This window comes from Passer montanus, unplaced genomic scaffold, assembly GCF_014805655.1.
Source record: "Passer montanus isolate IOZ18808 unplaced genomic scaffold, ASM1480565v1 scaffold46, whole genome shotgun sequence".
Classification (NCBI taxonomy): Eukaryota; Metazoa; Chordata; class Aves; order Passeriformes; family Passeridae; genus Passer; species Passer montanus.
Genome location: NW_024369485.1, coordinates 702,703 through 725,562, shown reverse-complemented (window position 1 = coordinate 725,562; position 22,860 = coordinate 702,703). Strand labels below are relative to the sequence as shown.

Below are 22,860 nucleotides of genomic sequence, written 5' to 3'. Positions count from 1 at the left end.
TAGAATAAAAATGCAGTTATCAGCCTAAATGTAGGGGTTTAGGATAACAAAGAGCTTCAAACATCTACTTGAGATCTGGGTTTTTTTCTTATTTAGTATAAACAGCTGTCTGAATGAATACAAATCTGTCTTTAGTCAGCCCAGCATTAAAAATTTACAGTATACAACTAATGAAATAATTAAAAATATAAATAAATAGAAATGTAAAACTCTCCTCCCATATTTGCCTAACTACCCTTATACTTTCAATAAATTAACAAACCATGCAAAGAATCATTCTGCAAATTAATCCTTTAAGGCAAAAAAAACCCAAACAAAACCATTTCATCTTTGACTTGTTTTATTTTATTAGAACAGCTTATTCAAAGTTAACAGTGCTGAACACTCTGTTCCTCATGCAAGAAGTATATTTAGTTTTGATCACTTTCTAACTACCTCTACTCAGAAACAGTGTGGGATTTTTGTATTTGCAGGGCAGAGCATTTATTAACTCAAGCCTTCTCTCCAATGTGGCACAATCAGAATGTTCTGAACAGCTGGTTAGGAAGATAGCCAAGATGCAAGAAAGATGTCTGAGCTTCCTTTTCAAGGGCAGCCAACTCTTGTACTGTAGGTGCCAGAATATCCACATGGCCTTTATACAGTCCACCTGCCAAAAGAGATACAATCTAAATTATGTGTTCAAAGCTATTTTTCAGCAGAACTAACAATGCCCAACCACAGTCATTCAGAGAGTGAATTACTTCATTTAGAAAAAAACCCAAAAAACCAAAACCAGATATACACATACTTTTGTCACTTGCAACCCATAGGCTGCATGTAACAAATGCAGAAGATAGCAAAGAGCTAGCAGCTTTTTATAATCCATTTATTCATAATCTATATTTTTTTTATTTATAGTCTATTCTGTTGTGACACAGGAGACAACCAGGAAACTGAGCACTGCACAGCAAGGGAACTTGAGAGTAGTTCATTCTTACCACCCAGAGCTCTTTTCTGCCCATATGTAACCTTCCCATCAAAATCATCCACTGGTACTTTTATGTCTGGTTCAACTTGGGCAATAGTGCAGTTTAAGTGTTCTTCAATCTCCCCCAGCAACTAAGAGAAAAAAATCCAAGAAGTCTTTTAGTACCCTTATGGTCAAAGACCAGTCCAGCTAGTGTTCTGAAAAGTCACATTTGAGTAGTTTGAACAGGAATGGTACAGAAAACAATTTGGTCACAGATACAGAAAAATAACACATTTTTATTAGCTCAGACTACACAAGTTCATTTCCAATTTTAGTATGGTTTTACCCTATCTAGAAGTCTTCGTTTCATACACTACCCTACTTGTATGAATGAGGCTACTTCATAATAGAGCTCATAGTCCAAGCTTATTTTATCACAGATTAGGTGTATTTGCCCTTCTTTATTAGAGAAAGAAGTGTTGCTTTTTAACGTGCACTCATAGCTGATATACAGAAATCCCAGTGAAAACCTACTTAAGTGACAAACTATTTCCAGTTTAGATAAATAACAGTTTTAAGTGACAATTTTGCAACAAACCAACTAAAAGCAAGTGTATAATTAACATCCTCTAAATCTTAACAGAATTTGATTAGGAAGACTCCAACAACATTGGCTGGAAATACTAAAATAAGTTTTTATAATGAAACAATTTAGAGAACATAACTTGAAAAGACTTCCAATTTCTTCTTTAAATGGAATCAAAGGTTATAAACACCCTAAGACTAGATTTGTACTTCAACTACACAGCTGAGATAATATTTTATGCCTGAGTCTTTTAGAGGAATTGGGGAACATTTAAGCAAAATGCTTACCTGCATCTCATTGTACCATATGGTACAACCTCCTTCTTCCTTCAGCCTAGTGTTATAACACCCTTTTCCACGACTACTGCATACATGGTACCAAACCTAGAAATGATGCAAAATTGACCTCTAAACTTAATGAAATACTTTAGTAAATTCATTTTGACTAATTACAGCATGCAAAAGAATTCATGTTGAAGTTTTTTTAAGATTCATTTTAAGAATCTTTTTAAGTTTTCCTTCAAATAAGCAGGGACAAAAAAGCAGTTTTTCAATGCAGGATAAGAAGGTCAGATAGCAGCTGGGGACAGAACCTCAGGTAAATGTCTGCTCATCTTTGCTTGGTGTGTAATTACCTTTTCTTTTTCTTTTGCCACAAGGGAGATTGCCAAACCCATCCTGAAATATTAGGAGACAAGGGAGAGAGAGAAATGTATTTCAGTAACTATTGCCACCTTGTGAAACAACAACAAATAATATCAAGAACACCTGGTGACTGCTCTGAAGACACACGTACCTCTCGGCTCTGCCGACTCTCCCAATTCGATGAACGTAGTTCTGTTTTTCATCAGGGAGCGTCACGTTGATAACTGTGTAACACAGACACAGTTCACACAGAACACAAGATTTTTTTTTTTTTAATGTATGAGGTAAGGTCAAAGATCAAACACCTAAAAAATTATTTTGATTGCTGCAATTCCTGTCCTTAGCCTATGTACATACTTTATAGTCTACTGCAACGGTGTAACCTGCAATACCTGCAATAAAGGCTCTCAGTCTCAAACTGCTTTCTCCCTGATTACTTTTTGGCAAGAATGGAAAACCAAATTACCAATTTCCAAAAACGCAGAACATCAAGTACTTGAGAACTTATGGTGAACAACCAAATTAAATATTGCCTAGTTTAAGCCTGTAAGCCTACATCTCTTAAAATTATAATATTTTAAGAGACTTAATATAAGAACTTATGGTGAACAACCAAATTAAATATTGCCTAGTTTAAGCCTTTAACATCTACATCTCTTAATTATGCTACAGGTTATATATTTATTTTAACTGCTTGACAGGACTGCCAATATATTTAAGCTCCAGCGCAATTCAACAAGTTAAGTTTAAAAAACTATGTCTTACCATATGGAACACCGTGAATATCAATTCCTCTAGCAGCAACATCTGTGCAGATCAAGAAACGGACATCCCCTCTCTGCAAAAACAGAGCTTTAATGAAATGTTGTGCTAAATTCAGCAAGCAAAATCCCAAGCAATGAAATCATAGTCCTTTGCACTGCCTTCACCTTGAAACGTCTCTGTATACTTAGGAACACTTCAAATAAAGCATGAATAGCTTGGCGAATTTACATCCTTATTTATTTCCCCAGCACCATAGGGCAAAACAAAAATCAACAAATGGCTTAATCAAAACGAAACTATAATATTTTAACTTTTTTTTTTAAGTAACCAAGTACTAAAGACTTGAAAAAACAGTGTAATTACTACAGAGTTTAAAGTTAGGTTTTTATTTCAAAGTAAGCCTACTGTCTTCTGAATTCAAACTCACAAAGGTCATACTGATTACCAGTACAGACTTCCACCTACAGAAAATGTGCCTTACAATTTCAAGAAGTGGGACATAAAGTATTTGAGTGCAATTTAATTTAAATGGAGAACTAGGAACACAAATTAACATAGGAATTCAGATACTGGGAAGTGATGAAAAAGCCTTCAAAAATCTGCTGCATCACCTTAAATCTTTCCAGATTTTGCTTTCTTTCTTGAGGTTTTCTATCACCATGTAGACAGACGCATGAGAACTGATGTCCCTTCCTATCAGGGCCTGAAAGAATTTATAGGCATTAATAATGTCACATATAAGCTATGACAGAGAATCATACAGAACTGGAAAAGAATTTCAGGTATTGGGGTAGAAAAAAATACACAAGACAAGTAGTTAAACATTCTTTCTCCCTCCTCCCAAGGGCACATCTGTACAGGCATTCTTCCTTACTCCTTCCTGCTCTAAATTTCTGCATTTCTACAAATGTTCATCTTCATCTTTCTCCTCACACATCCCTTTCACCATTCCTGTGTTTTATTCCACATTTCTCCTTCTATGTCTTCTTAAGTGTGAACATCTCTTCCCATGTCTCTTATCCTTATCAGCTATCAATTTTACTAGTATGTTTCAGCAGAGGCACCATGTATTTTTTCACTAGCTCAAATTTTGGTGCATGATGGTCCATCCATTCCAGAACTATCTGGAAGAGGCACAAGACTGTTCATTGCTTTCTTTCACAAAGGGCACCCTGCAGCTGCCTGCTACATAACTCTGAATTTTATGCTCAGTGAGTGCATAAAAAGCAGAAGCACAGTTTTCTTTATGCTGTGTCCCAGGACTGGTGACCTCTATCATACAAATCTGGTGTTGGAAAAACCCAGAAGTGAGAAAAGTGAGCTGAGTAAGGTTGACATGAAAACATTACCTCCACCCTGTTGGATGAAGTATTGCTCCATATTATCACAGTCTATTTTAGTCCTGCAGAAGATAATGGCTTGATCCATCTTGTGCTCTTTGATAGCTCGAACAGTGTATTCTCCTTTTAGAATTTTAATAGCTTCAGACCACATTTCTAAATCAAAAAAAAGAAGTTATTTCACTCAAATTGTTTAAAAACATGAAGAACCTTTGAACTGCGTGTCTTTGAAATTCTCTAGCCTTCAAGTAGACAGTCAAACTTTTATTATTAGAGCAAGTAACTAAACCTTCAGTTTGTACCTCTCCCTTCCATGCCCCTCTGCTCCAAGGTGATACAATAAAGGATACAATAAGCATTCAGAAGTTTCAGGTTTCTTATACACACCAACAAACACTTGTCTATAAATCTGCAAAATATATATTCAAGTCTCTTTCCCACTTCCCAGTTACAGAAACACATTTCTCTTTAAGACTATGAGAATGTAGAAATAAAATTTTGGAGGAACATGACTCAAGGCCAGTTATCTACTACAATTTACCTTTAATTGAAGACATTTACAAAAATTTCACTATTTCTTAGTGCTGCTCATTACCTGGAGTGTTAGCGCCAGGTCGTGTATTGTCTTTTGCATGTACTTCATCAGTCTAGAAAAACACAAACAAAAAAGCCCCCTAAGTCAGTAGTCCACTCTCACAGAGAAATACTTAACTCCATTAACTTGTAACTAGGAAGAAACAAAAGTTTAGAAGTAATCTTAGCATTCTGTTCTCCCACCAGCCATGTTTACCAACCTTTAGCTAAAGGAAAGTCTTGTACTTAACAATACAAAACTTATTCATAAAAAAAAGGACAACACCACTATTTATATAGACACTGGATAGGAAAAGCCTTTGAACAAAGTGAAGAATTAAAACTACACAAACCTGAATTAAAAGATATTGCAAAACATGGTTAAATCACACAAATAGTAATTCCTTATATTTTCCCCAATGCTAGGCTGAATCAGATAAAAACCTAAAATCTGAAAGAAATAAACTCACACTAAGACTTAATGAAAAGGTACTAACACATGACAAACAGAGGCTCCAAAGACAAACAGTGATTAAGAAAACCTACAGATTTGTAACTGCATCAGAGTTGCCAGGAACAGAATATGGTTCCAGGTTATTCAGAACTTGAATACTGAAGACCTGAACAACCAACACCTTCTCACATGAATAGGTGTTAGGTGAATATAGAATCTGGAATCTCAAATGCAGTCTGATATGAAATCCATTCCTGTAAAAATTGCTCATCTCACATGGGCTGAGGACAGAACTACCTTATAGAATGATTCATCTTGGCAGGTTTATTCTCTCCTGCCAAGTCAGAAAAGAGATACTAAGTACAGTTAGGCCATGGACCATTAGCTGTGAAATGGGTGAAAAAGCACAATGCCATTGCTCTCTAGTGCAAATCAGACTGTTACTCTATCATGCTCTTCCTCAGTTGTGTTTGTAACACTGAGCTGTTATGATACTTCTGATATGATGCTGACTACCATGGAACAAACCATTTCATATTAAGGTATTCCAACAGCCAGCAAAAAATTCTTCAATATTAGGCCCCTGTTCTGAAGGTTAAATAAATAACCTCAATTTTCACTTACTCTGATATGATTCTTGCCGAGCCTTTCCCAGAGTTTATCAGTTTTTGGATTTACAGGCACAACTACGTGGTGTACAGTTTCAGGGACAGAATCTTCTCCTTTCAAATCAACCCAGGTGGGAAAATGCATGATTTTTTCGGATAGTTTTTTCACATCAAAAGAATGCAGTGTTGCAGAGCACACAATCACCTGAAAAGAGTCATACGGATACCACTGAAGATAAGATCCTCCCAGTCCAAAAAGGTGAGAGTAGAACTGGATGAATGTTATGTAGCTGAATAGCATAATGTAGCAAAACAAAGAGTCTGGATTTCCTCATGACAGGAACCACTCAGTTGGCAAGAGTCAGGACACAATATGAGTTGCTTAACTACTCTGTTACAGAGACCCAAAAAAATTAGTAGGAAGAATGCAAAACTATTGAAAGCTGATGAATCAAGATTATTAATACTTTAGAAATCATAAAGTATGTGTTCAGTCATGTTTGCTAGATTTATATATAAATAATTCAAATTAAACTGAAAAATCCTGAACACTAGGCTTCAACATCTAGAATGCTAAAAGTATTTTCACAGGTAATTACTGAACTCACTGAACATGTGCTAGTTTTGGACAAGAGCTTTTGGGAACTCCAAAGAAGCATGCTCCATGCCAAATAATAGTCAACAACTGAAAGCAGAGCACACCACACACCCCCAAAAATATTTAAGCAAATAAAACAAACAAACAAAAAAATCCCCACAACAATAAGAACCCAAACCACAAAGATTTTATACCTGAAGTCTCTTTCCATCTGAGGTTATCTGAGGAATTTGACTATGGATCCTGTTTATGAAATCTGAATAACCTTGGAGGAGAAGGCCATCCTGTGTGGGGATGAAATAGAAGAGATTAAGCTGCAAATCTTCTCTCTCATTTCTCAGCCTTTACACTTGAGTTAGATAAGCAATACACTTCTAGTCTCAGAAGTTCTTGCTTTTAATTAGCTGGACAGGTCAAGGCATTGCAGGGATATTATTACTAAGGAGAAAAAAAACCCAGTAAAAACGTGGAGCACTTACATTACAGCTGCTGAGAAGCTCAGCAGCTACTACTAGCTAACACCCCAAGGCATTTCATCTTGGTGAATACTCAGATGTACTACAACAGATCAGAGAGATGCCCTTATTTCACAGCATATTGAGTGTAACATTCACTGGCTTCAAGACCTGCTGGGTTAACTAACATTTATATTTTGTCTTTGTCCTTCGAGCTCCCTGCAGTGGCAGGGACCGACTTCAGTACCTTGTATATATAATTTGAAATACATTTTTCTATCAGAAAAATTCCAAACATTTGACAGAGAGGCTATGGGGGCAGGAGGAAAGTAGGTTACTATGGTTGCAAACAATGAGAGGATTAAGGTAGAACAATCTATAGGTATCTAACTATTCCACTGAATTATCAAATACTATAGAACAATTATGTTTCACTTTTTTGCAAATATCATATTGCATTTAAAAACAGAATTTAAGTAGCACTTAGTTCTCTACATACAGCTTCATCCAGAACCAGGAATCGAACTTGAGATAAATTAATCTTCCCTGTTGAGACCAGGTCATCCAGCCTTCCAGGAGTTCCAACAACAATATCCACCTATGAAGTACATAAAGAGTATGAGCTGGTCCTGTAACTAACTAGAGGCATTAAAAGTTTTATCTAAGCTTAACATTATGAGACAATTATCAGTATAATGCTTTATTTTCTATTAATTATAACTTCATAAAATCCTAAAGTAATTTGAGTCTGGGAGATCTCTTGAGATTATCTGGTCTCCACTCCCTACCTTCACATGCAAATTCAGGACAATTTCTAAGCTACTTTAGGTAGCTGCCTAATACGATTTTCATTACCCTTCTGGAAAAGGATCCTACAACCTCCTCTCTGGGCAACCTGCATTTTGGTTCTATAGTCATTTCATTAGCAAAACCTACCTTATGGAGGAAACCTTCCCTTATTTGGGAAGTGCTGTGCCCCCTTTTGCCTTCCCTTAACTGCAAGCTGTATAATTTGTTATCAAAAGCAAACAAACAAATTTTTCATATTTTTTTGTTTTTCAAATTTTTCTCATAGTGGAAGGATACAAAGTTTATCAACTATAGAAATAACTTCAAATTTTGCCAGACAGAAAGGTTCACAATCAAGAATTTAGCACTCACATGGAAGTCACATAATCTTCCAGCTCAAGTAGGCTTAATAGAAAATTTTTATTTTGGCAGCTAGAACCACTAGAAAATTTATTAATAGTGATGTGCTTTCACTTCCAAAAGTGAGTCTTAAATAAAAAACATGGCCCTGTGAGTCTGTTCTCCCTACAGCGTGACTGAATCAATTGTACATTCCATGCTGCTGAAACCAGACCACTTCCTTCTACGTAGGACTGGTTTGTAGTGTAGGTTCATCTTGATAACTGAAGACTTTTTATTCAAAAAAACAGGACAGAAGTTAAGAAAACTCTCTTGTTGGTTAAGGACAAATGGCAAACAATTACACCTTTATTTTAAGATCTTCAGGAGTACTCAGGCTTCAACAGAACTTGACTAAGTAGTATAGGTACTTGTACGTGGAAGTAAAGGAACAACTGCTAGACTGGTGCAACATGAGCTTCCTAGCAACTGTACAATTTCTTTTTAACATTCTTAATGTTTAAGAGATGTCTTAATGTTCTCTTTCTTAATGTTTATTACTATTACATAAGTTACAACCATTAATATCCTCTAGCAACATCATAAATTACTTGGAACCCAAACTAAAAAATCATATGAAAAAATACAACTTACACCTTGTTCCAGTACAGAAAGTTGATCTCTTGCAGCAACTCCACCAATAATAAGCAGCTCCCTAAAATTACATCAATATATTTGACATTTACCCATTTATTATATTCAGAAGGTACACTTAGAATCAGTCTTCAGACAGATGTTTTTATCGACAGTTGACAATTAACAGCTCTAAACAGTAATTTCAAGAAGAAAATAACAGAAAAAATTCATTTTGAAACTCATCCTTTCAAATGTAGTGTACTTCAGTTCAAGTGAAAACTTTGTTAGCAAACTGTATTTGAATGCAATTACTTTATCACTGTTGTATTAAGCAAATTAGCACCTTAACAAATTCAATCTTACAAAAAATGTTTCTTAAAAATCTCAACAATAATGAAACTTAGTTCAGTAAAGTTTCCTGTGTCCTTGAAAGTTAGAAATGCAAATAACACTAAACTAAATGAATCTTTCATTGTAGCTTGCCCATTCCTATTGCTTAGTCCCAGCAATTCTAGTAAATGAACTCTTTAAACAGATGGCAGTTTAGAATTGGGAAATGTTTACGTTTCAGAAGCACAGTCAAAGCAAAGACAACTTAAACCCAAAGCAACTTTTAGATTATTCATTTTTCAGAATCGCACCTCCATGATCATTTGTCCAGTAAGCACATTAATTAAAGAGAGCAGACCCTGTATGTAACTATTTGATGGAGATGAAAAACAAACAAAATGAGGGTGTAGAGGAAGATGGGGGTATAGATGAATGTTTAGGAAAGAAGGGCAGTAATCAGATGATGTTTTTAGTCAAGAAAAGCATATGGGGTATCATACTAGTTATCACTGATAATTAAAAAAACCCTACCCACCAACTGTATGAGAAAAGGCAGTCCACAGACAAAACATACCAAAAACCCCCTAAGTGGTCTAACTGTAGCAGCATAGTCAGAAGTTTGGCTGGTAGCAGGTTATTACTGATATTATGAACAGCAGCACTGCAGATTATGGGTCACTTGGCTACAAAGTGGAACCTACCCTCCCCCATCTCCCCATGAAGTTACAACCATGGAAAATACCATAACTGCAACTAACAAATTCACTATTACCTTAATTTGGGATTATCAACATATTTTTTGAACTGCTTCACGTTGTTTAAAGTTTGTTCTGCCAGCTCTCTTGACGGTTCTACAATCAGTGCTTTAGGAGCATTTGGAAGGTTCTGTGCTTGAACCACTTGTGCATTTCCTAAGTGGAAAAAAAATCACCATTAAGACAATGGCACAAACTACATTCCTACTCTAGAATTTTTTACTGGAAACAGATCTGTATTTTCTATTATTATTTAAAACCTACTAATTCTAAATATTCCATTGAAAGGTGATGTGATTGCTCTCTCAATTACGAGTAACTTCAGAATAATGATCAGAACTTACAAGTGGCTGTACTGGCCCATGCAGGATAACCCATTCTATTGTGGGGCATAAAGACCCACACATTTTTACGATAACATGGTTGAAAAACTTAGCTGGACTTCTTTTATCTGATGTACTTTTAAAATCAAAATATTAAAAAGACTATCGGTGGTTTAACAGTAAGAAAATCTGGTATACTTTCAAAAAAGCATCAATATTTCTTCATTACTGCTGTATTTAAGAACTTTCTGATTGTAATTAAAGGGATCCAGAGATGCTCTGTGACACAACCTGAATATAGAAACAAGAGAACTTTGCAAAAATCTAACCTACCTGAGTGTTGTGATTTTACAACACTACCCTCAGGAGCCTTGCAAAGTCCAACATAGCCATCTTTTGGTGGAAACTTGAAATCTTCTTCACCAAAATTGAATTTCAATTCAGCATTCTAGGTTTCAACAAAGTTGTGTCATACACACAGATTCAAGAGACCACATAAAATGAGAAACAACTCAGTAATGAAAAAAAACACATCGACAAGGCAAGGTCTTTTCTTCTCCTATCTTATATATTCCTCTCCCCCAAGTTGCTGGAACTTAAAACCTCCCCCAATGAAACACACAGAAAAAACAAAGAATATTTTCTGAAGTTGTACATCTCTCTAACCACTGAAAGGTTTTGCTAAAATCTCTACTGCTTCAGAGACAGACTCAAGAAGACTAACTCAGAAAGACATAGTACTGCCTTACAGTAATGTTAGAGTTCAGAACAAATGAAACAGGCTATCTGACTTTCAAGCTATTTGTTTCTATTGGTCAAATGGCAGTATACTAAAGTTTAATGCACACAACATAGCACTGTTACTAGGAATTAGTTATCCATGCTATTCTACCTATAAATTCAAGATTAAAATATGAATTTAAACATTTAGCTTTAATGGTACTCAGAGCTAACACACGTTATTACTTCAGTAGTGAATACTGGTAAACCAAAGAAAACTGACTTTACATGCACAGCTGCAGTAACTTAACTGGCTAAGCAAATTTTGTACCTAAGTAACTCGTTAACAAACCCAGAAAAATTATAATCATCTTAGACATTCGTAATATTCCTGTTACCTTCAGCACACAAGCTGCAAAAAGTGCTTGGTTCCTTATATGTGGTGGGATTTCAAATGCAAGGCCAAGGTCCTTCCCTGAAAGTAGGGTTGGTTCAGTCAGACTCTGCAAGTGTGTGCATTCCTCTCCCCCCCTCCCCCCCAGTGAAAGCATTCAAATAAAATTCCAAAGAAAGAGAATAAAACCTACCATTTTTGGAAAATTTTATTTGTCCTTTTTCTGTGTCTAGATAACACCCAATTGTATCATGCATAGTGAATTCCTGAAACAAAAGGTTGTGAAGCTAAGACATTTTCAACGCATTAAGATGACTTAGTGCTTATATTCTGTCAGCTTTTAGTTTTCTCACCTCTACCTAACAAATGTTGATTTTTGAGAGAAGTCAAGCAAGTTCAAATTATCTCAGTCAGACTGTTGTAAATAGAACACTTTTTTGATTACAAGTCTTCAGTAAACTGCCCAATTGAGCTTAGATATTTAAACATTTATTACCACGTTAAATTTACTTCAAAAACTAAACACAGTGACAGTGACACATTTAAGTCATTTACCTGGAAGTATTGTGCATTAGGGAAAAGCACGTTAGTCACATATTTATTAGCCGATGTAAATCTAAGTTTAGCACACCAAACCCTGTGTTGATAGGGTTTGGTGACATCAGAAAACTGTAATTATAATAAAAGACTAACTCTTGAAGATGTTAGGGAAAAGCACGTTAGTCACATATTTATTAGCCGATGTAAATCTAAGTTTAGCACACCAAACCCTGTGTTGATAGGGTTTGGTGACATCAGAAAACTGTATTTTAATGATAATAAAAGACTACCTCTTGAAGATAATGCTATATGCATGTTATGTATACTTAAGTATCTTGAGATCTGCTAATTTTAGAGGTATACAATAACATTTATATATTATTAAGAGATAATGCTATATGCATGTTATGTATACTTAAGTATCTTGAGAGCTGCTAATTTTACAGGTATGCAATAACATTATTAAATGCTTCTAATCAACAGCTCAAGAGTCACTATGAAACAAGCTACAGTAGTCATAAAAGTTGCAGGTTTTATGACATTGAGTTACTATTAACACAAAAAGACTTGAGATTCTGCTTTAATACTCATTTATTTACGTTTAAACATCTCAATTTCACTGCTACACTACACAAAAACCATTACAGATATTCCCAGCAGACACTTCACAAGTGTACATTAAGGTAATGGCAAACTCAACTCAATAGCCAGAAGTAGTGCACTCTAACTATGTCTTAGTAGCAATTAACAATGCATTTTGACAGATTACAGTTGTGAAATTACTTCTATTTTAACTTCTAGTAAACAGAATACGATGCCCTCACTTGCATGTTCCCAGTGTGTGCAGATGGGTTGATTTATTCAAGCTAAACATGAAGTAAGTCAAGACAAATCTCAAGAAGTCAGTTAACTTTTAACCTGTAACACACAGCAAAATTTTAACTTCTAAATAAGAGTTGATATAATTGCAGTATAACCACTATTATGTCTCAAGCTTATAGCTGCTTTTGTTGAATCTTTTAATAAGCTTTTATGCAAAAATGCTTCAATGTTCCATTGGTCTTTTGCCTAGTGAGCCTCCCTTTGCAGTGAGCACTATTTAAAAATAGAGCTGATTGTAACAGCACAGAACTAATATGCACTAATATGCACTAATATGCACTAATAAAACTTTGAATAATACTGATTGTAACAGCACAGAACTAATATGCAAAACTTTGAATAATGTTTCTTCCAAATGCAATTCAAGCTTACCTCACCATAGCTGTCAAATTGCTTGTTGTGAGATTTCTTACCAGTGCCACCAAATCCAAAGCCAAATTTATCAGTGCCTGAAGACAAGACAATAGGCTTTTATCTTTTGGTTGACAGGTTATGCTTTTTCCTCTTGGTATTAGCAACTGAAATTTCCAACACTACCACATAAGCAATTATACACAGTGCTAACTACAGATTTCTGATCTCGATGTACACCAAACTAGTCCTTTTGCAGCAGTACATTTACTGATTTTACCAGTCCCCAATAATCTTCATTAAAAAAAAAAGACAAAAGGCAGAAAGTCACAGAAAACAAGAAAACACTGCCACCACCAAAGACTTCCCCTTACAGGAAGTAAAATACTTATTTTTGAGTACAAATATAATACAATATATTTATATATATTGTATTGTATACATATATATATATATACACACAATACAATATAAATACAAATAAAATACAAAATGTTTTCAACTCTCCAATATTGGGCTCCCTCCTGAGGAGTCCATTCTCTGCAACACCAGAACAGCACTCCACCCATTCCATGTCAATATAAAAACTACCTATAGGTTCTTCAGAAGGAAACTCACCCAGATCTAGTGAAGCCTGCATGGTTGACCAACCAACTCTACACAAGCCTTGGTCATGACAGGAAACTTCATAGTAGTATTTTCCTTTAAAAAAAAAAAAAGGATCCAATACAATACAAATTCATTAAGATGGTTCAGTCTTGCTACTTCCAAGACCATACAAATCTAACATTCCAGTCTTGCTAAAAGTGTAATAACATCCCCTACACACTGTGTTTGTGTGAAAAGGTTGTGTGTATACCTAAGTATGCAATGAGCAGGCAAAAGAACAGAGGTAGTGTGTAAAAGGCTCCAAAGGAGTGACAAGCAAGAGAGTTGTGGTCCTACTGAATGCACAGGAACTCATAAACTCAAGGCATGAGGTTCTGCAGAATCAGTACCACACCACCAGCATGCCCCAGCATCAACAGCTGCTTGTGCCACTTGAAGAACATCTAGCTGGCTGTTATTTATGCACAGACTACAGAATTATCTGCACACCCCAGTAAAGGAGACTGTTTAAGGTATTTCTGAACACACACACACACAGAACCACTGGAGTACCAGGATGAATGTGCATCTGAGTCAAGTGTTAGGGTTGGCCTCTCAACTATTGCTATAACCACAGAACCATGAAATTTTTGCACATCTGTGTGAAGTCTGTGAGGAAATGAAGAACTGTGTGCATAGCCATTTCCTAAAAAAATGCATTCTGATATTAGTTATGATTCCACTCCTGCAACTCAGTCTCCTATTGTGCCTGAAGATTTTTAGCTTTCTAAATATACTTCATGTATTTGTAGCTCAGTAGACCATTAAACGTCTAGGTATAACTTCTAGTCTTTTCCAGCTCTCTTTACCATAGGGAACAAACTCTTTGATACTTTCTTAAAGTTTTGTTTAGTCTTGCTTGTTAGTTTACCAAGGACATTTTATTTTGTACCACATATCTTAGACATAATAAAGGTAAGAGTCAGAGGACCAAGGGGGAAGGACTCCAATGGGGCAGAATTACCTAACCAACTGCTTCTCTAAGTGGGCCATATTGGGTGGATACTCTAACTGCCTGATCTTATAAAATTGTAGGAATCAAATTCAGGGCATGGTTTTCACCATATTGTGTACCTGAAGGCTTTCAAGTAAAGGTTTGCTTTTCTTTTAAGGTTGTTTGGAAAGGTATTGTTCTACTTCCAGGCATCACTATCAGGGAAAAGGTAATTTACAACACAAGGAGAACAAAACAGAGGTATTTGTCATTTCCAAGTCTTAACCTACTAAATTTGGTCAGATGGATGCAAAGTTTCAACCATCTACATTACCAACGGCTGACTAGCAACTGAAACTCTTCTGGAAGAGTATTCAAAACACATCACTTTATGCATACCTTTAGTCACACCTCTAGTTGCTCTGCATCCATGCCATTCTTTTATCTCTCTGCTCTGACAACACAAACCATCCGATCCAATTGCTGAAAATTACAAGACAGTTTTAGTTAAAGAAATTGCCTAACTGCTTTCAAAAGAAAACTTCATGCATTCTTTCCTCTAGTTTATTGTTTTTTACCGAGCAAAAGTTCTCAAGTAAACAGCAGGACAACTCACCAAAAGCTGATCCTCTGTCATAAGGGTTCATTTGCCATTTGTTGAGCACTAAGTTGAAAAGACAATAACAGAAAAAGCATTTAATCAACAAAGCAAGCCTGAAAAACTCCAATTAGAAGTTCAAATGGTTTCTACAGTGTTTGACTTAATTTTCTGGGGAAACAGCTTTGTTCCAATGAAATTCATACAAGCTCAAATGAAGGCCTACAATCAGAAGGAGGGGCAAAAATGCTAAATGCAAAGGTACCCTATGGATATTTAGATTATTCCATTAAGAACATAGATTAAGATACTTAAAAATGCAACTGCAAACAATGAAGATTTTTATAAAGTAAGGCAGTTTCACATAACCACAATCAAATTCAGATAGAAAATATCTAAAACTATTAAGAACAACATATTTGAAATTCATTATTTGCCATTTCTGTTCCAAGCTTACATTAAAGTATTTTTCAGGCTGAAAGTTAAAATGTCATTACTAAGGAGCTAAGATACACGCACACAGAATTTCTGACTTCATTTTTCATATGCCCAAAAACATGCTGTAATAAAATCTATACACGATTTAAAAAAAACAAACCCGAACCGATGCCATTTCAATTAGGTTTACTGAGTGTATTGGTCTATTCATATTACATTCTCTCAAGGAGGATTTAATTTTTTTAAGTTGACTTTACTGTCACCAACATAGCAGTAGTTACAATGATGACAGCTTCTATAACACCTTCAGAGATTTGTTTGTGCAAATACTGTTCACTTACATAAAACCCAATTTTATCAGTACCACAGATTGGACATGGTTATTGGCTTTAAAGTTCCAAGCTTAATTAAATGGATGCATAATAGACTCTCAAATACTGTGAGGATATTACCAAGGTTACAATCCATTCTATATAGCTGAGTTCTGGCCCTATGCATTCCCTGCTCAATTCAATGTTTACTAAAACAAACAAGGTATCAATTATTCAATGCCAAACCAAGGCAGGTGCCAAAAGGAACACAGCAGCTCTACTCTGCACAGCAGAATTGAAAGATTGTGTTACCCCAGCCACACAAAAATATGTTTGAGCCTAGAAGAGCTTTCTGCTCAAGCTCACTTAAGGGGCCCAAACCAGCTCCATGGTAGTGAGCTGGTCTCACCTAATCCTGCAATAGAAAGGCTTTTTTAACTCTTTCTTTTAAGGTGGACACCACTACCACTTCACACCTTGCAAGGCATTAACCTAGTATGTCTTTTAGAATAGTGTGAAGACAGTGGATCAGCCAGCCTCAAGCTGAACACAAGAGCATTACTAAGAGTCTGCAGTCATATGCACACCAGTTCTTCCCATGATTCCACCAGTAAATTTATATTCTCTGTTTAATAAAACCTGAATGATGATATTTACATTATCCCAAATTATGAAAAAAATACTTATCTAATGGCAGGTTAGCTTTACTTTTAAAAGTGACAAAATCAACACAAGTTAGCAGAGCTTTGAATTTAAGGAGTGTGACATATAAAAACTTACCTGCCCCTCCAGTTTTAATAGTGGCTTTTCCTTTCTTGCCTTCCATTTGGTCCTTCAGTGTTTCATAAACAATCTGGATAACTGGAATGCTGAAAGCCTAAAATGAAAAGTCACTTTCATTCCTCAAGTTATACACTTATTTCCAGCCTTGTTTTCGGGTGCAATACCCACAGCCAGAAACACTGAAATACATTCCTACATATATGTTGGTAAAGACTATTCCCAATAATGCTTAAACACATATAAACATTCTCTCTGCATATATGAGACCACTTAAAGACTTACTTTCTCACCTTTTACCACTTAAAGACTTTTACTTTCTGCTAATATAAATTTAATTACTTACACCAGTTTTTCCACTCCCAGTTTCAGCAGCCTATAGGAAGAAAAATACAAGAGTTTTACCAGGACTGTAAGAACTGTTCAAGAATTCTGTTTTGATAAACTTTATTTTTTAATAAGTATTATTTTGGTTTATGGAATGAAGAACACAGATCAATAAAAGACATGATGAACAAGGCATACTAATCTGATACTTTCAAGGTTATTTATACTGCAGCAATGGCTTGGGCAGTATCAGCCATGTTCCATACAGAGCTGTGTCACGTATTTACAACCAAAGGGAGAGCAGATGAGATCAGACAGCGCTCATTCATGGGCAGTGCCTGTCAAGAAGTCAAAAAAAATGAAGCCTAATACTCCCAGATTTCATCTGCAAGAACAGCTGGAAACACACTAGTAACTCAAAGAGGCTTTTACCTGAAAAATATACTTTCTATTGAAGTAGGACAGGAGAGCTAGTCTAACTATGGACAAAATTCACCACACAAACAACAACTGAAAGACACAGGATTTCTAAGAATAAGGCTATCCTGCCTACATACCATAAGCACATCACCACCTCCTAAGATCAACGGGATGGATTCTGCTTGGATATCTGTAGGGAGACTACAGGAAAGAATATATTAATACAAGGTAATGCTTTACATCAGTAGAAAAATAATTTTTTACTTATACAGAAATCAAAAAAGCCACGATCATCTACAAGATAAAACAGGTAAATGCTATTCCTCCTGGCTTGCAGCGGAGTCAGGTGCACCTTGGTAAGAGCACTACATCTCACATCATCATGCTAAACTATAAAAAAAAACTTATTAACTATATATTCCTTGTCTTCCTTTCTTCAAATGAGTTTTTCTTTAAAGCCACCTACACTGATTTGATTTACATGATTCCTGTTCAAAACTGGAAAAAAAGTAAAGATAACTAAACTCAAACAGCATTTTCAGACAATCACACCTAATTAATATTCATATGAGAAGAAATACATGCAGTTGCCCATACTGACAACTTTCTGAATGACAATTCAAAACAAACTCTGAAGCAAAAACATGCTGGCCAAACTAGTAACCAAACACAAGAATAACAACTTTTTTAGAAGACTGACACACATGCACCAGGTTTGAAAAACCCAGCAATAGACCACAGTCTGGAAAACATGTACTAAACCAACATCAATTATGTGAGAGTATTTCATCCAAGAACCCCATGATACACATAAATAAACCAGAGGCACAGAGCCTGTTGTGAAACAAAATAAGTGAAGCATAAGCAGTCATGCTCTGCCTGTCCAAGTTTAAGTGTTACTGCTGCAGTCACAGTTTGTATTCTTCAATCTTTCACACTACAGAGAAGCACATGAGATGCAATGACAGTACAAGGAAAACACACATCCACTTTGCTTTAATGTGACAGCAGAGGTGCTTTAAGAAGCATGTCAAACATTGCTGAAAGGCAAATTAGAGTTTGCCACACTCCTACTTACAGCCAGTCCATCTCCTCCACTGCTTGAGCTATCTCAGGCATAACACCCATTTCTGTAAGACAAGCAAAGAAGGATCAAGCAGTGTTATTAACCTCACATTGCCCAAAGATTGTCAAGTGTCAATGCTTCCAGCTACAGACAGAACCATGGAAAACCACTCCTTTGGGCAACAGTTTGTGCAGCCTTCACTCCAGCACCCACTGATGGAGACGTTCTCCCTTCCTCAGAGGCAGCTTTGGGAGTTGTCCCCACCCAGAGCAGAGTAAGTCAGGCACACACAGGGCACAGGGGCAGGCACAGACAGAGCAGCAAAGTGAACACACTGGTCAGAGCACCATTTCAAGGGCAAGCTACTCATCTTTGCACCTTTAAGGAAACTGCCTATGCAGACAACAGGACAGACTTTGCTAATCACAAATATCCAACTTTCTCTACAGCTGGGTGCAAACAGTAGAAAAAACCTGTATCCTATAGGGACTCTAGCTCACCAAGTCTTGCCTGACAATAAGAAGACAAGGCTTTGGTTTTGATAAAGTTATTAATTACATCCACTTTTTAAAGTTTTTTTTTCTTGGATACCCTTTCTGGCAAACTCATATCAAGGTGTGATGGTTGTACCTCAGAGAAGATAAATACAGAGCAACATGCTTGTATGTTGATAAACAAATCCTCTGTATTTCAAAAGGAAAATGAAAGAAATCTGCAGCTATTCAATATGGGCAAGAGGAAAGTGGCTCCTAACCAATCCAAATGCTGGTAGCACACCATCAAAATTACTAGTTAGCTGTTGGTCATCTCTTTGGGTACGTAAGGTTACCCTAAATCAATTCCTTCAGCTATAAACATGCAGAGTTTCACACACTGGCCTGTGCACTGCCACACGCTGGGTTTCAGACTCAGCATGCACCTGCACACACGCTGAGCTGGGCTGCTGCACGTGCATGTGCACAGCCAAAAATTATTCTTCCACTTCCTACAGTACAAATGCTGTAAGAAACGTGTTGTATTTATAACCTGATTGCAGAAAGCTTTAATATTTTCAAGTGCTGGACTCTAACCCTACAAAAGTAGACAATTCACACAAGCAACAAAATCAATAGCAATTCCTACTAATTCCAAGTTGGAAACAAATCCATACATATTTTTGTTTCCCATATACTTCCAACTCATACAGTTTAATTCAATACAAAGTACAAGAATTTAATCAATGACACCATGAGATTTTCCTCAACTACAGCCAAATTAACCCTGCTGCCTAGCATCCAAACTGACCTAATTCCAAGTTGGAAACAAATCCATACATATTTTTGTTTCCCATATACTTCCAACTCATACAGTTTAATTCAATATAAAGTACAAGAATTTAATCAAACCATGACATCATGAGATTTTCCTCAACTACATCCAAATTAATCCTGCTGTCTAGCATCCAAACTGATCTCTAAATCTTGGGAAGAAGCTTCACCATTTCCCCCCCGTCATAAGATGCAAAAAGTTCAGTTAAAAAGGATAAATTAAAAACCCCATATGCATTAAAACTTTACAGAACTGTGATCTTGGCTGGCTGCCTAGTTTTACAAATATCTACATGGGGAAGGGACACAAAGAGTGATGCTTCCTCCTTTAATAGTATGCTTTTAGATTACAGTTTATATAATACATATAGTTTGCTAAACCGTATCACCAAGCAGAGCTTTTATAAAAAGCCAGTTTTTATGCACTGCTACATAGAGAACAAATATGATAAACCTCCTATTACTGAAACCAGTCAGCATGAGGAATGAGCCTAGCTTTTAAGCAGTCCCTTAGATAGATCCGCATATGCAACAAAACCTGCAAAGCCATTTCGATAACCATTTCTCACAGCCTACAGAAGCCCGGGGACACGGGGAGAGGCACCTACATCTCCCGCAGGCCTTGCAACCTCCAGCCTGACCCATGGTCAGCCATGCACTACCGCGGGCCAGGCTGGAAGGGCGGCCGAGGAGCTCCCCCCAGGCCGCAGGGAGCGCGGGAGCCGGCGGGCAGAGGCGAGAGGTCCCCTCAGGGCCGAGAGGCCGCGGCCCCCGCGCCACGTACCCGAGAACGCCGCCATCTTCGCCCCGGGAGCGCCGCGAGCAGCGCAGGGCGCAGGCGCGCGGCCCGGCCGCCGCTTTATGGGGCCGGGTGGGCGCAGGAGCCGCCGCGCCGCGCGTTCCGGCCCGGCCCGCGGCCGCCCCCGGTATTGAAGGCCCAAGGCGCCTCAGACTCGAACACACCGCGGGATGTGCCAGATATACCCCAACAAGGCCACTTTATTCTTCAGTTTTTACAGAAGCTTCCCCAAATTCTGCACCATCTTATTCTAGTGCCATTAAACGCAAGAACCTTCGGGGTTTTGTAAAAACCAAAATTGCTAGCGCAGAAGTGCAGCTTCTAGAGCTACATCAGGAGCCGATGGGGCATTTGTCTGCTAAGTGGAAGGCACAGCATAAACCATTGCCGACTGCTTTCCATTGTGAAACACAGCTTCAGTCTTTCTGAAGGCAGCATGACATAGAGACACATCTGGTTCAAAGGCCAAAAAAAACCCAAAACGGGCAGCTCTGCAATGTAGCTCTCCTGAGTATTGTGTTGCAATTTGAATACTGATTTTAAAAATTTTTTTTTTAAACTTGCTGAGCCCTACTAGCTGTTAACTTACACTGTAGAAACTAGTGTCATGTAGAGAAAAAATGCAGCAGTGTATTTTATACCTTTCATACCAGGCTGTTTGCATTGCAATGGTTTCTCATGTATTAATAATTCCTTTGGGAGTATCTTCCTTTGATGTGCCTCTTTTCTTTCACTATTATTTGCTATATCTGTCAATCATTAGTTTGCTTGGTTTCAGCTAAATGACAAAACTAGTGATTTTTTAAAGGCACAGATATGAATAATGTACAGATTCAACCACAACTCTAAGAAAACCTGTTTGTAGGCAGACCTTGATATCAATATATAGTGCTGCTTGTTGGTGTGGAACGTGGAGTGTAATTTACTATATATCTCCCACAAGTCTTTGAAACTTACGAACACAATGTTGTACTATTTACTATTGCGTTACAAGCTATATTGTTAAATATAGTTAAAAAATATAGACACAGTAAAAAGGCATTTTTTTCTCTGTAGTTTTTTCTTCTTGAAGTGGAGTGTAATTTACTATATATCTCCCACAATTCTTTGAAACTTACGAACACAATGTTGTACTATTTACTACTGCTTTACAAGCTACATTGTCAAATATAGTTAAAAAATAGACACAGTAAAAAGGCTTTTTTTTCTTTGTAGATTTTTTCTTCTTGACGTCTTTCCCAAGCATCCAACACAGGTTTCATTTTGCCCTGAATCCCTAGTTTCAGAATCTGAATTTTTGTTTAACCTAATTCTAGGCTACAGCGGTGCCTACAAGAGCTCACTAACACAAGTAAAAATTAGACTGCAGGAACAGAAGTGTCAGGGTGTGAAGTAATTTTATTTCTATTTTACAAATGCTTTATAAGCTCGCAGGAAAGAGGCTGAAACATCAGTTCTTTCATGATTATTTCACAGAACCAGGGTGGGAATGACACCCGAGATCTGAGTGTTCCTGTGATGGAACACCGCCTGGCCCAGCAGAGCACGGCACTGAGTGCCGTGTCCAGCCTTCCCCTGAACAGCTCCAGGGACCGTGACTCCACCAACTCTCTGGGCAGCCCATTTCAATGTTTAACAACTCTTTTTGTGAAGAAATCCTTCCTGGTGTCCAACCTGAACGCAGCTTAAGCCTGTTCTCTCATCCTACCACTTCTTGCCAGGGAGAAGACTGACCCCCCGGCTCCAGGCTCCTTTCGGGCGCTGCTCAGGGCCAGGGTCTCCCCTGAGCCTCCTTCTCCAGGTCAAACACCCCCAGCTCCCTCAGCCCACCCGTGCCCCAGACCCTTCCCCAGCTCCCTGTCCTTCTCTGGACACACTCCAGCCCCTCAAAGTCCTTCCTGATGTGAGGGGCCCGAAATTTACAGACAAGCTTTTTATCTGCTCGAGAGAGCTGAACGCTAGGAACTCATACCTGCAGGACTCAAGTATTTAGAAGCCCTACGTAGCACCACTGAAGTTGGAAGAACCAACTGCGAGAAATCCACCTTTTCCCTTTTTCCCCATTTTTTTGCCCGTATTCAGTAAGAGCTCAATCCACACGCCGCGGTCTCGCCCGCACCGGGCGTTCCCAGTCCCAGCGCCCGCCCGAGTTAAAGGCGGAGCCGTTTGGCCCCCGCCGGGCGCCGTCGCGGTGGCGG

At 37.5% G+C, this 22,860-nt stretch overlaps 1 protein-coding gene across 1 annotated transcript; it reads right to left on the bottom strand.

Moving 5' to 3' along the window:
* Positions 1 to 322: 322 nt before the first annotated feature.
* On the bottom strand, positions 323 to 20,732 carry DDX1 (DEAD-box helicase 1). Its single transcript, XM_039721619.1, has 26 exons — positions 20,648 to 20,732; positions 18,569 to 18,620; positions 17,628 to 17,691; positions 17,090 to 17,119; positions 16,744 to 16,840; positions 15,233 to 15,280; positions 15,016 to 15,099; positions 13,653 to 13,736; positions 13,056 to 13,132; positions 11,455 to 11,527; positions 11,266 to 11,342; positions 10,481 to 10,595; positions 9,842 to 9,980; positions 8,758 to 8,818; positions 7,475 to 7,573; positions 6,715 to 6,804; positions 5,939 to 6,127; positions 4,883 to 4,934; positions 4,297 to 4,443; positions 3,559 to 3,650; positions 2,948 to 3,020; positions 2,334 to 2,406; positions 2,173 to 2,215; positions 1,826 to 1,921; positions 981 to 1,101; positions 323 to 649 (listed from the first exon to the last, which is right to left on the bottom strand). The coding sequence occupies exons 1-26, from the start codon at positions 20,661 to 20,663 to the stop codon at positions 519 to 521; spliced, it is 2,223 nt and encodes a 740-aa protein (XP_039577553.1). The 5' UTR covers positions 20,664 to 20,732; the 3' UTR covers positions 323 to 518.
* Positions 20,733 to 22,860: the final 2,128 nt, after the last annotated feature.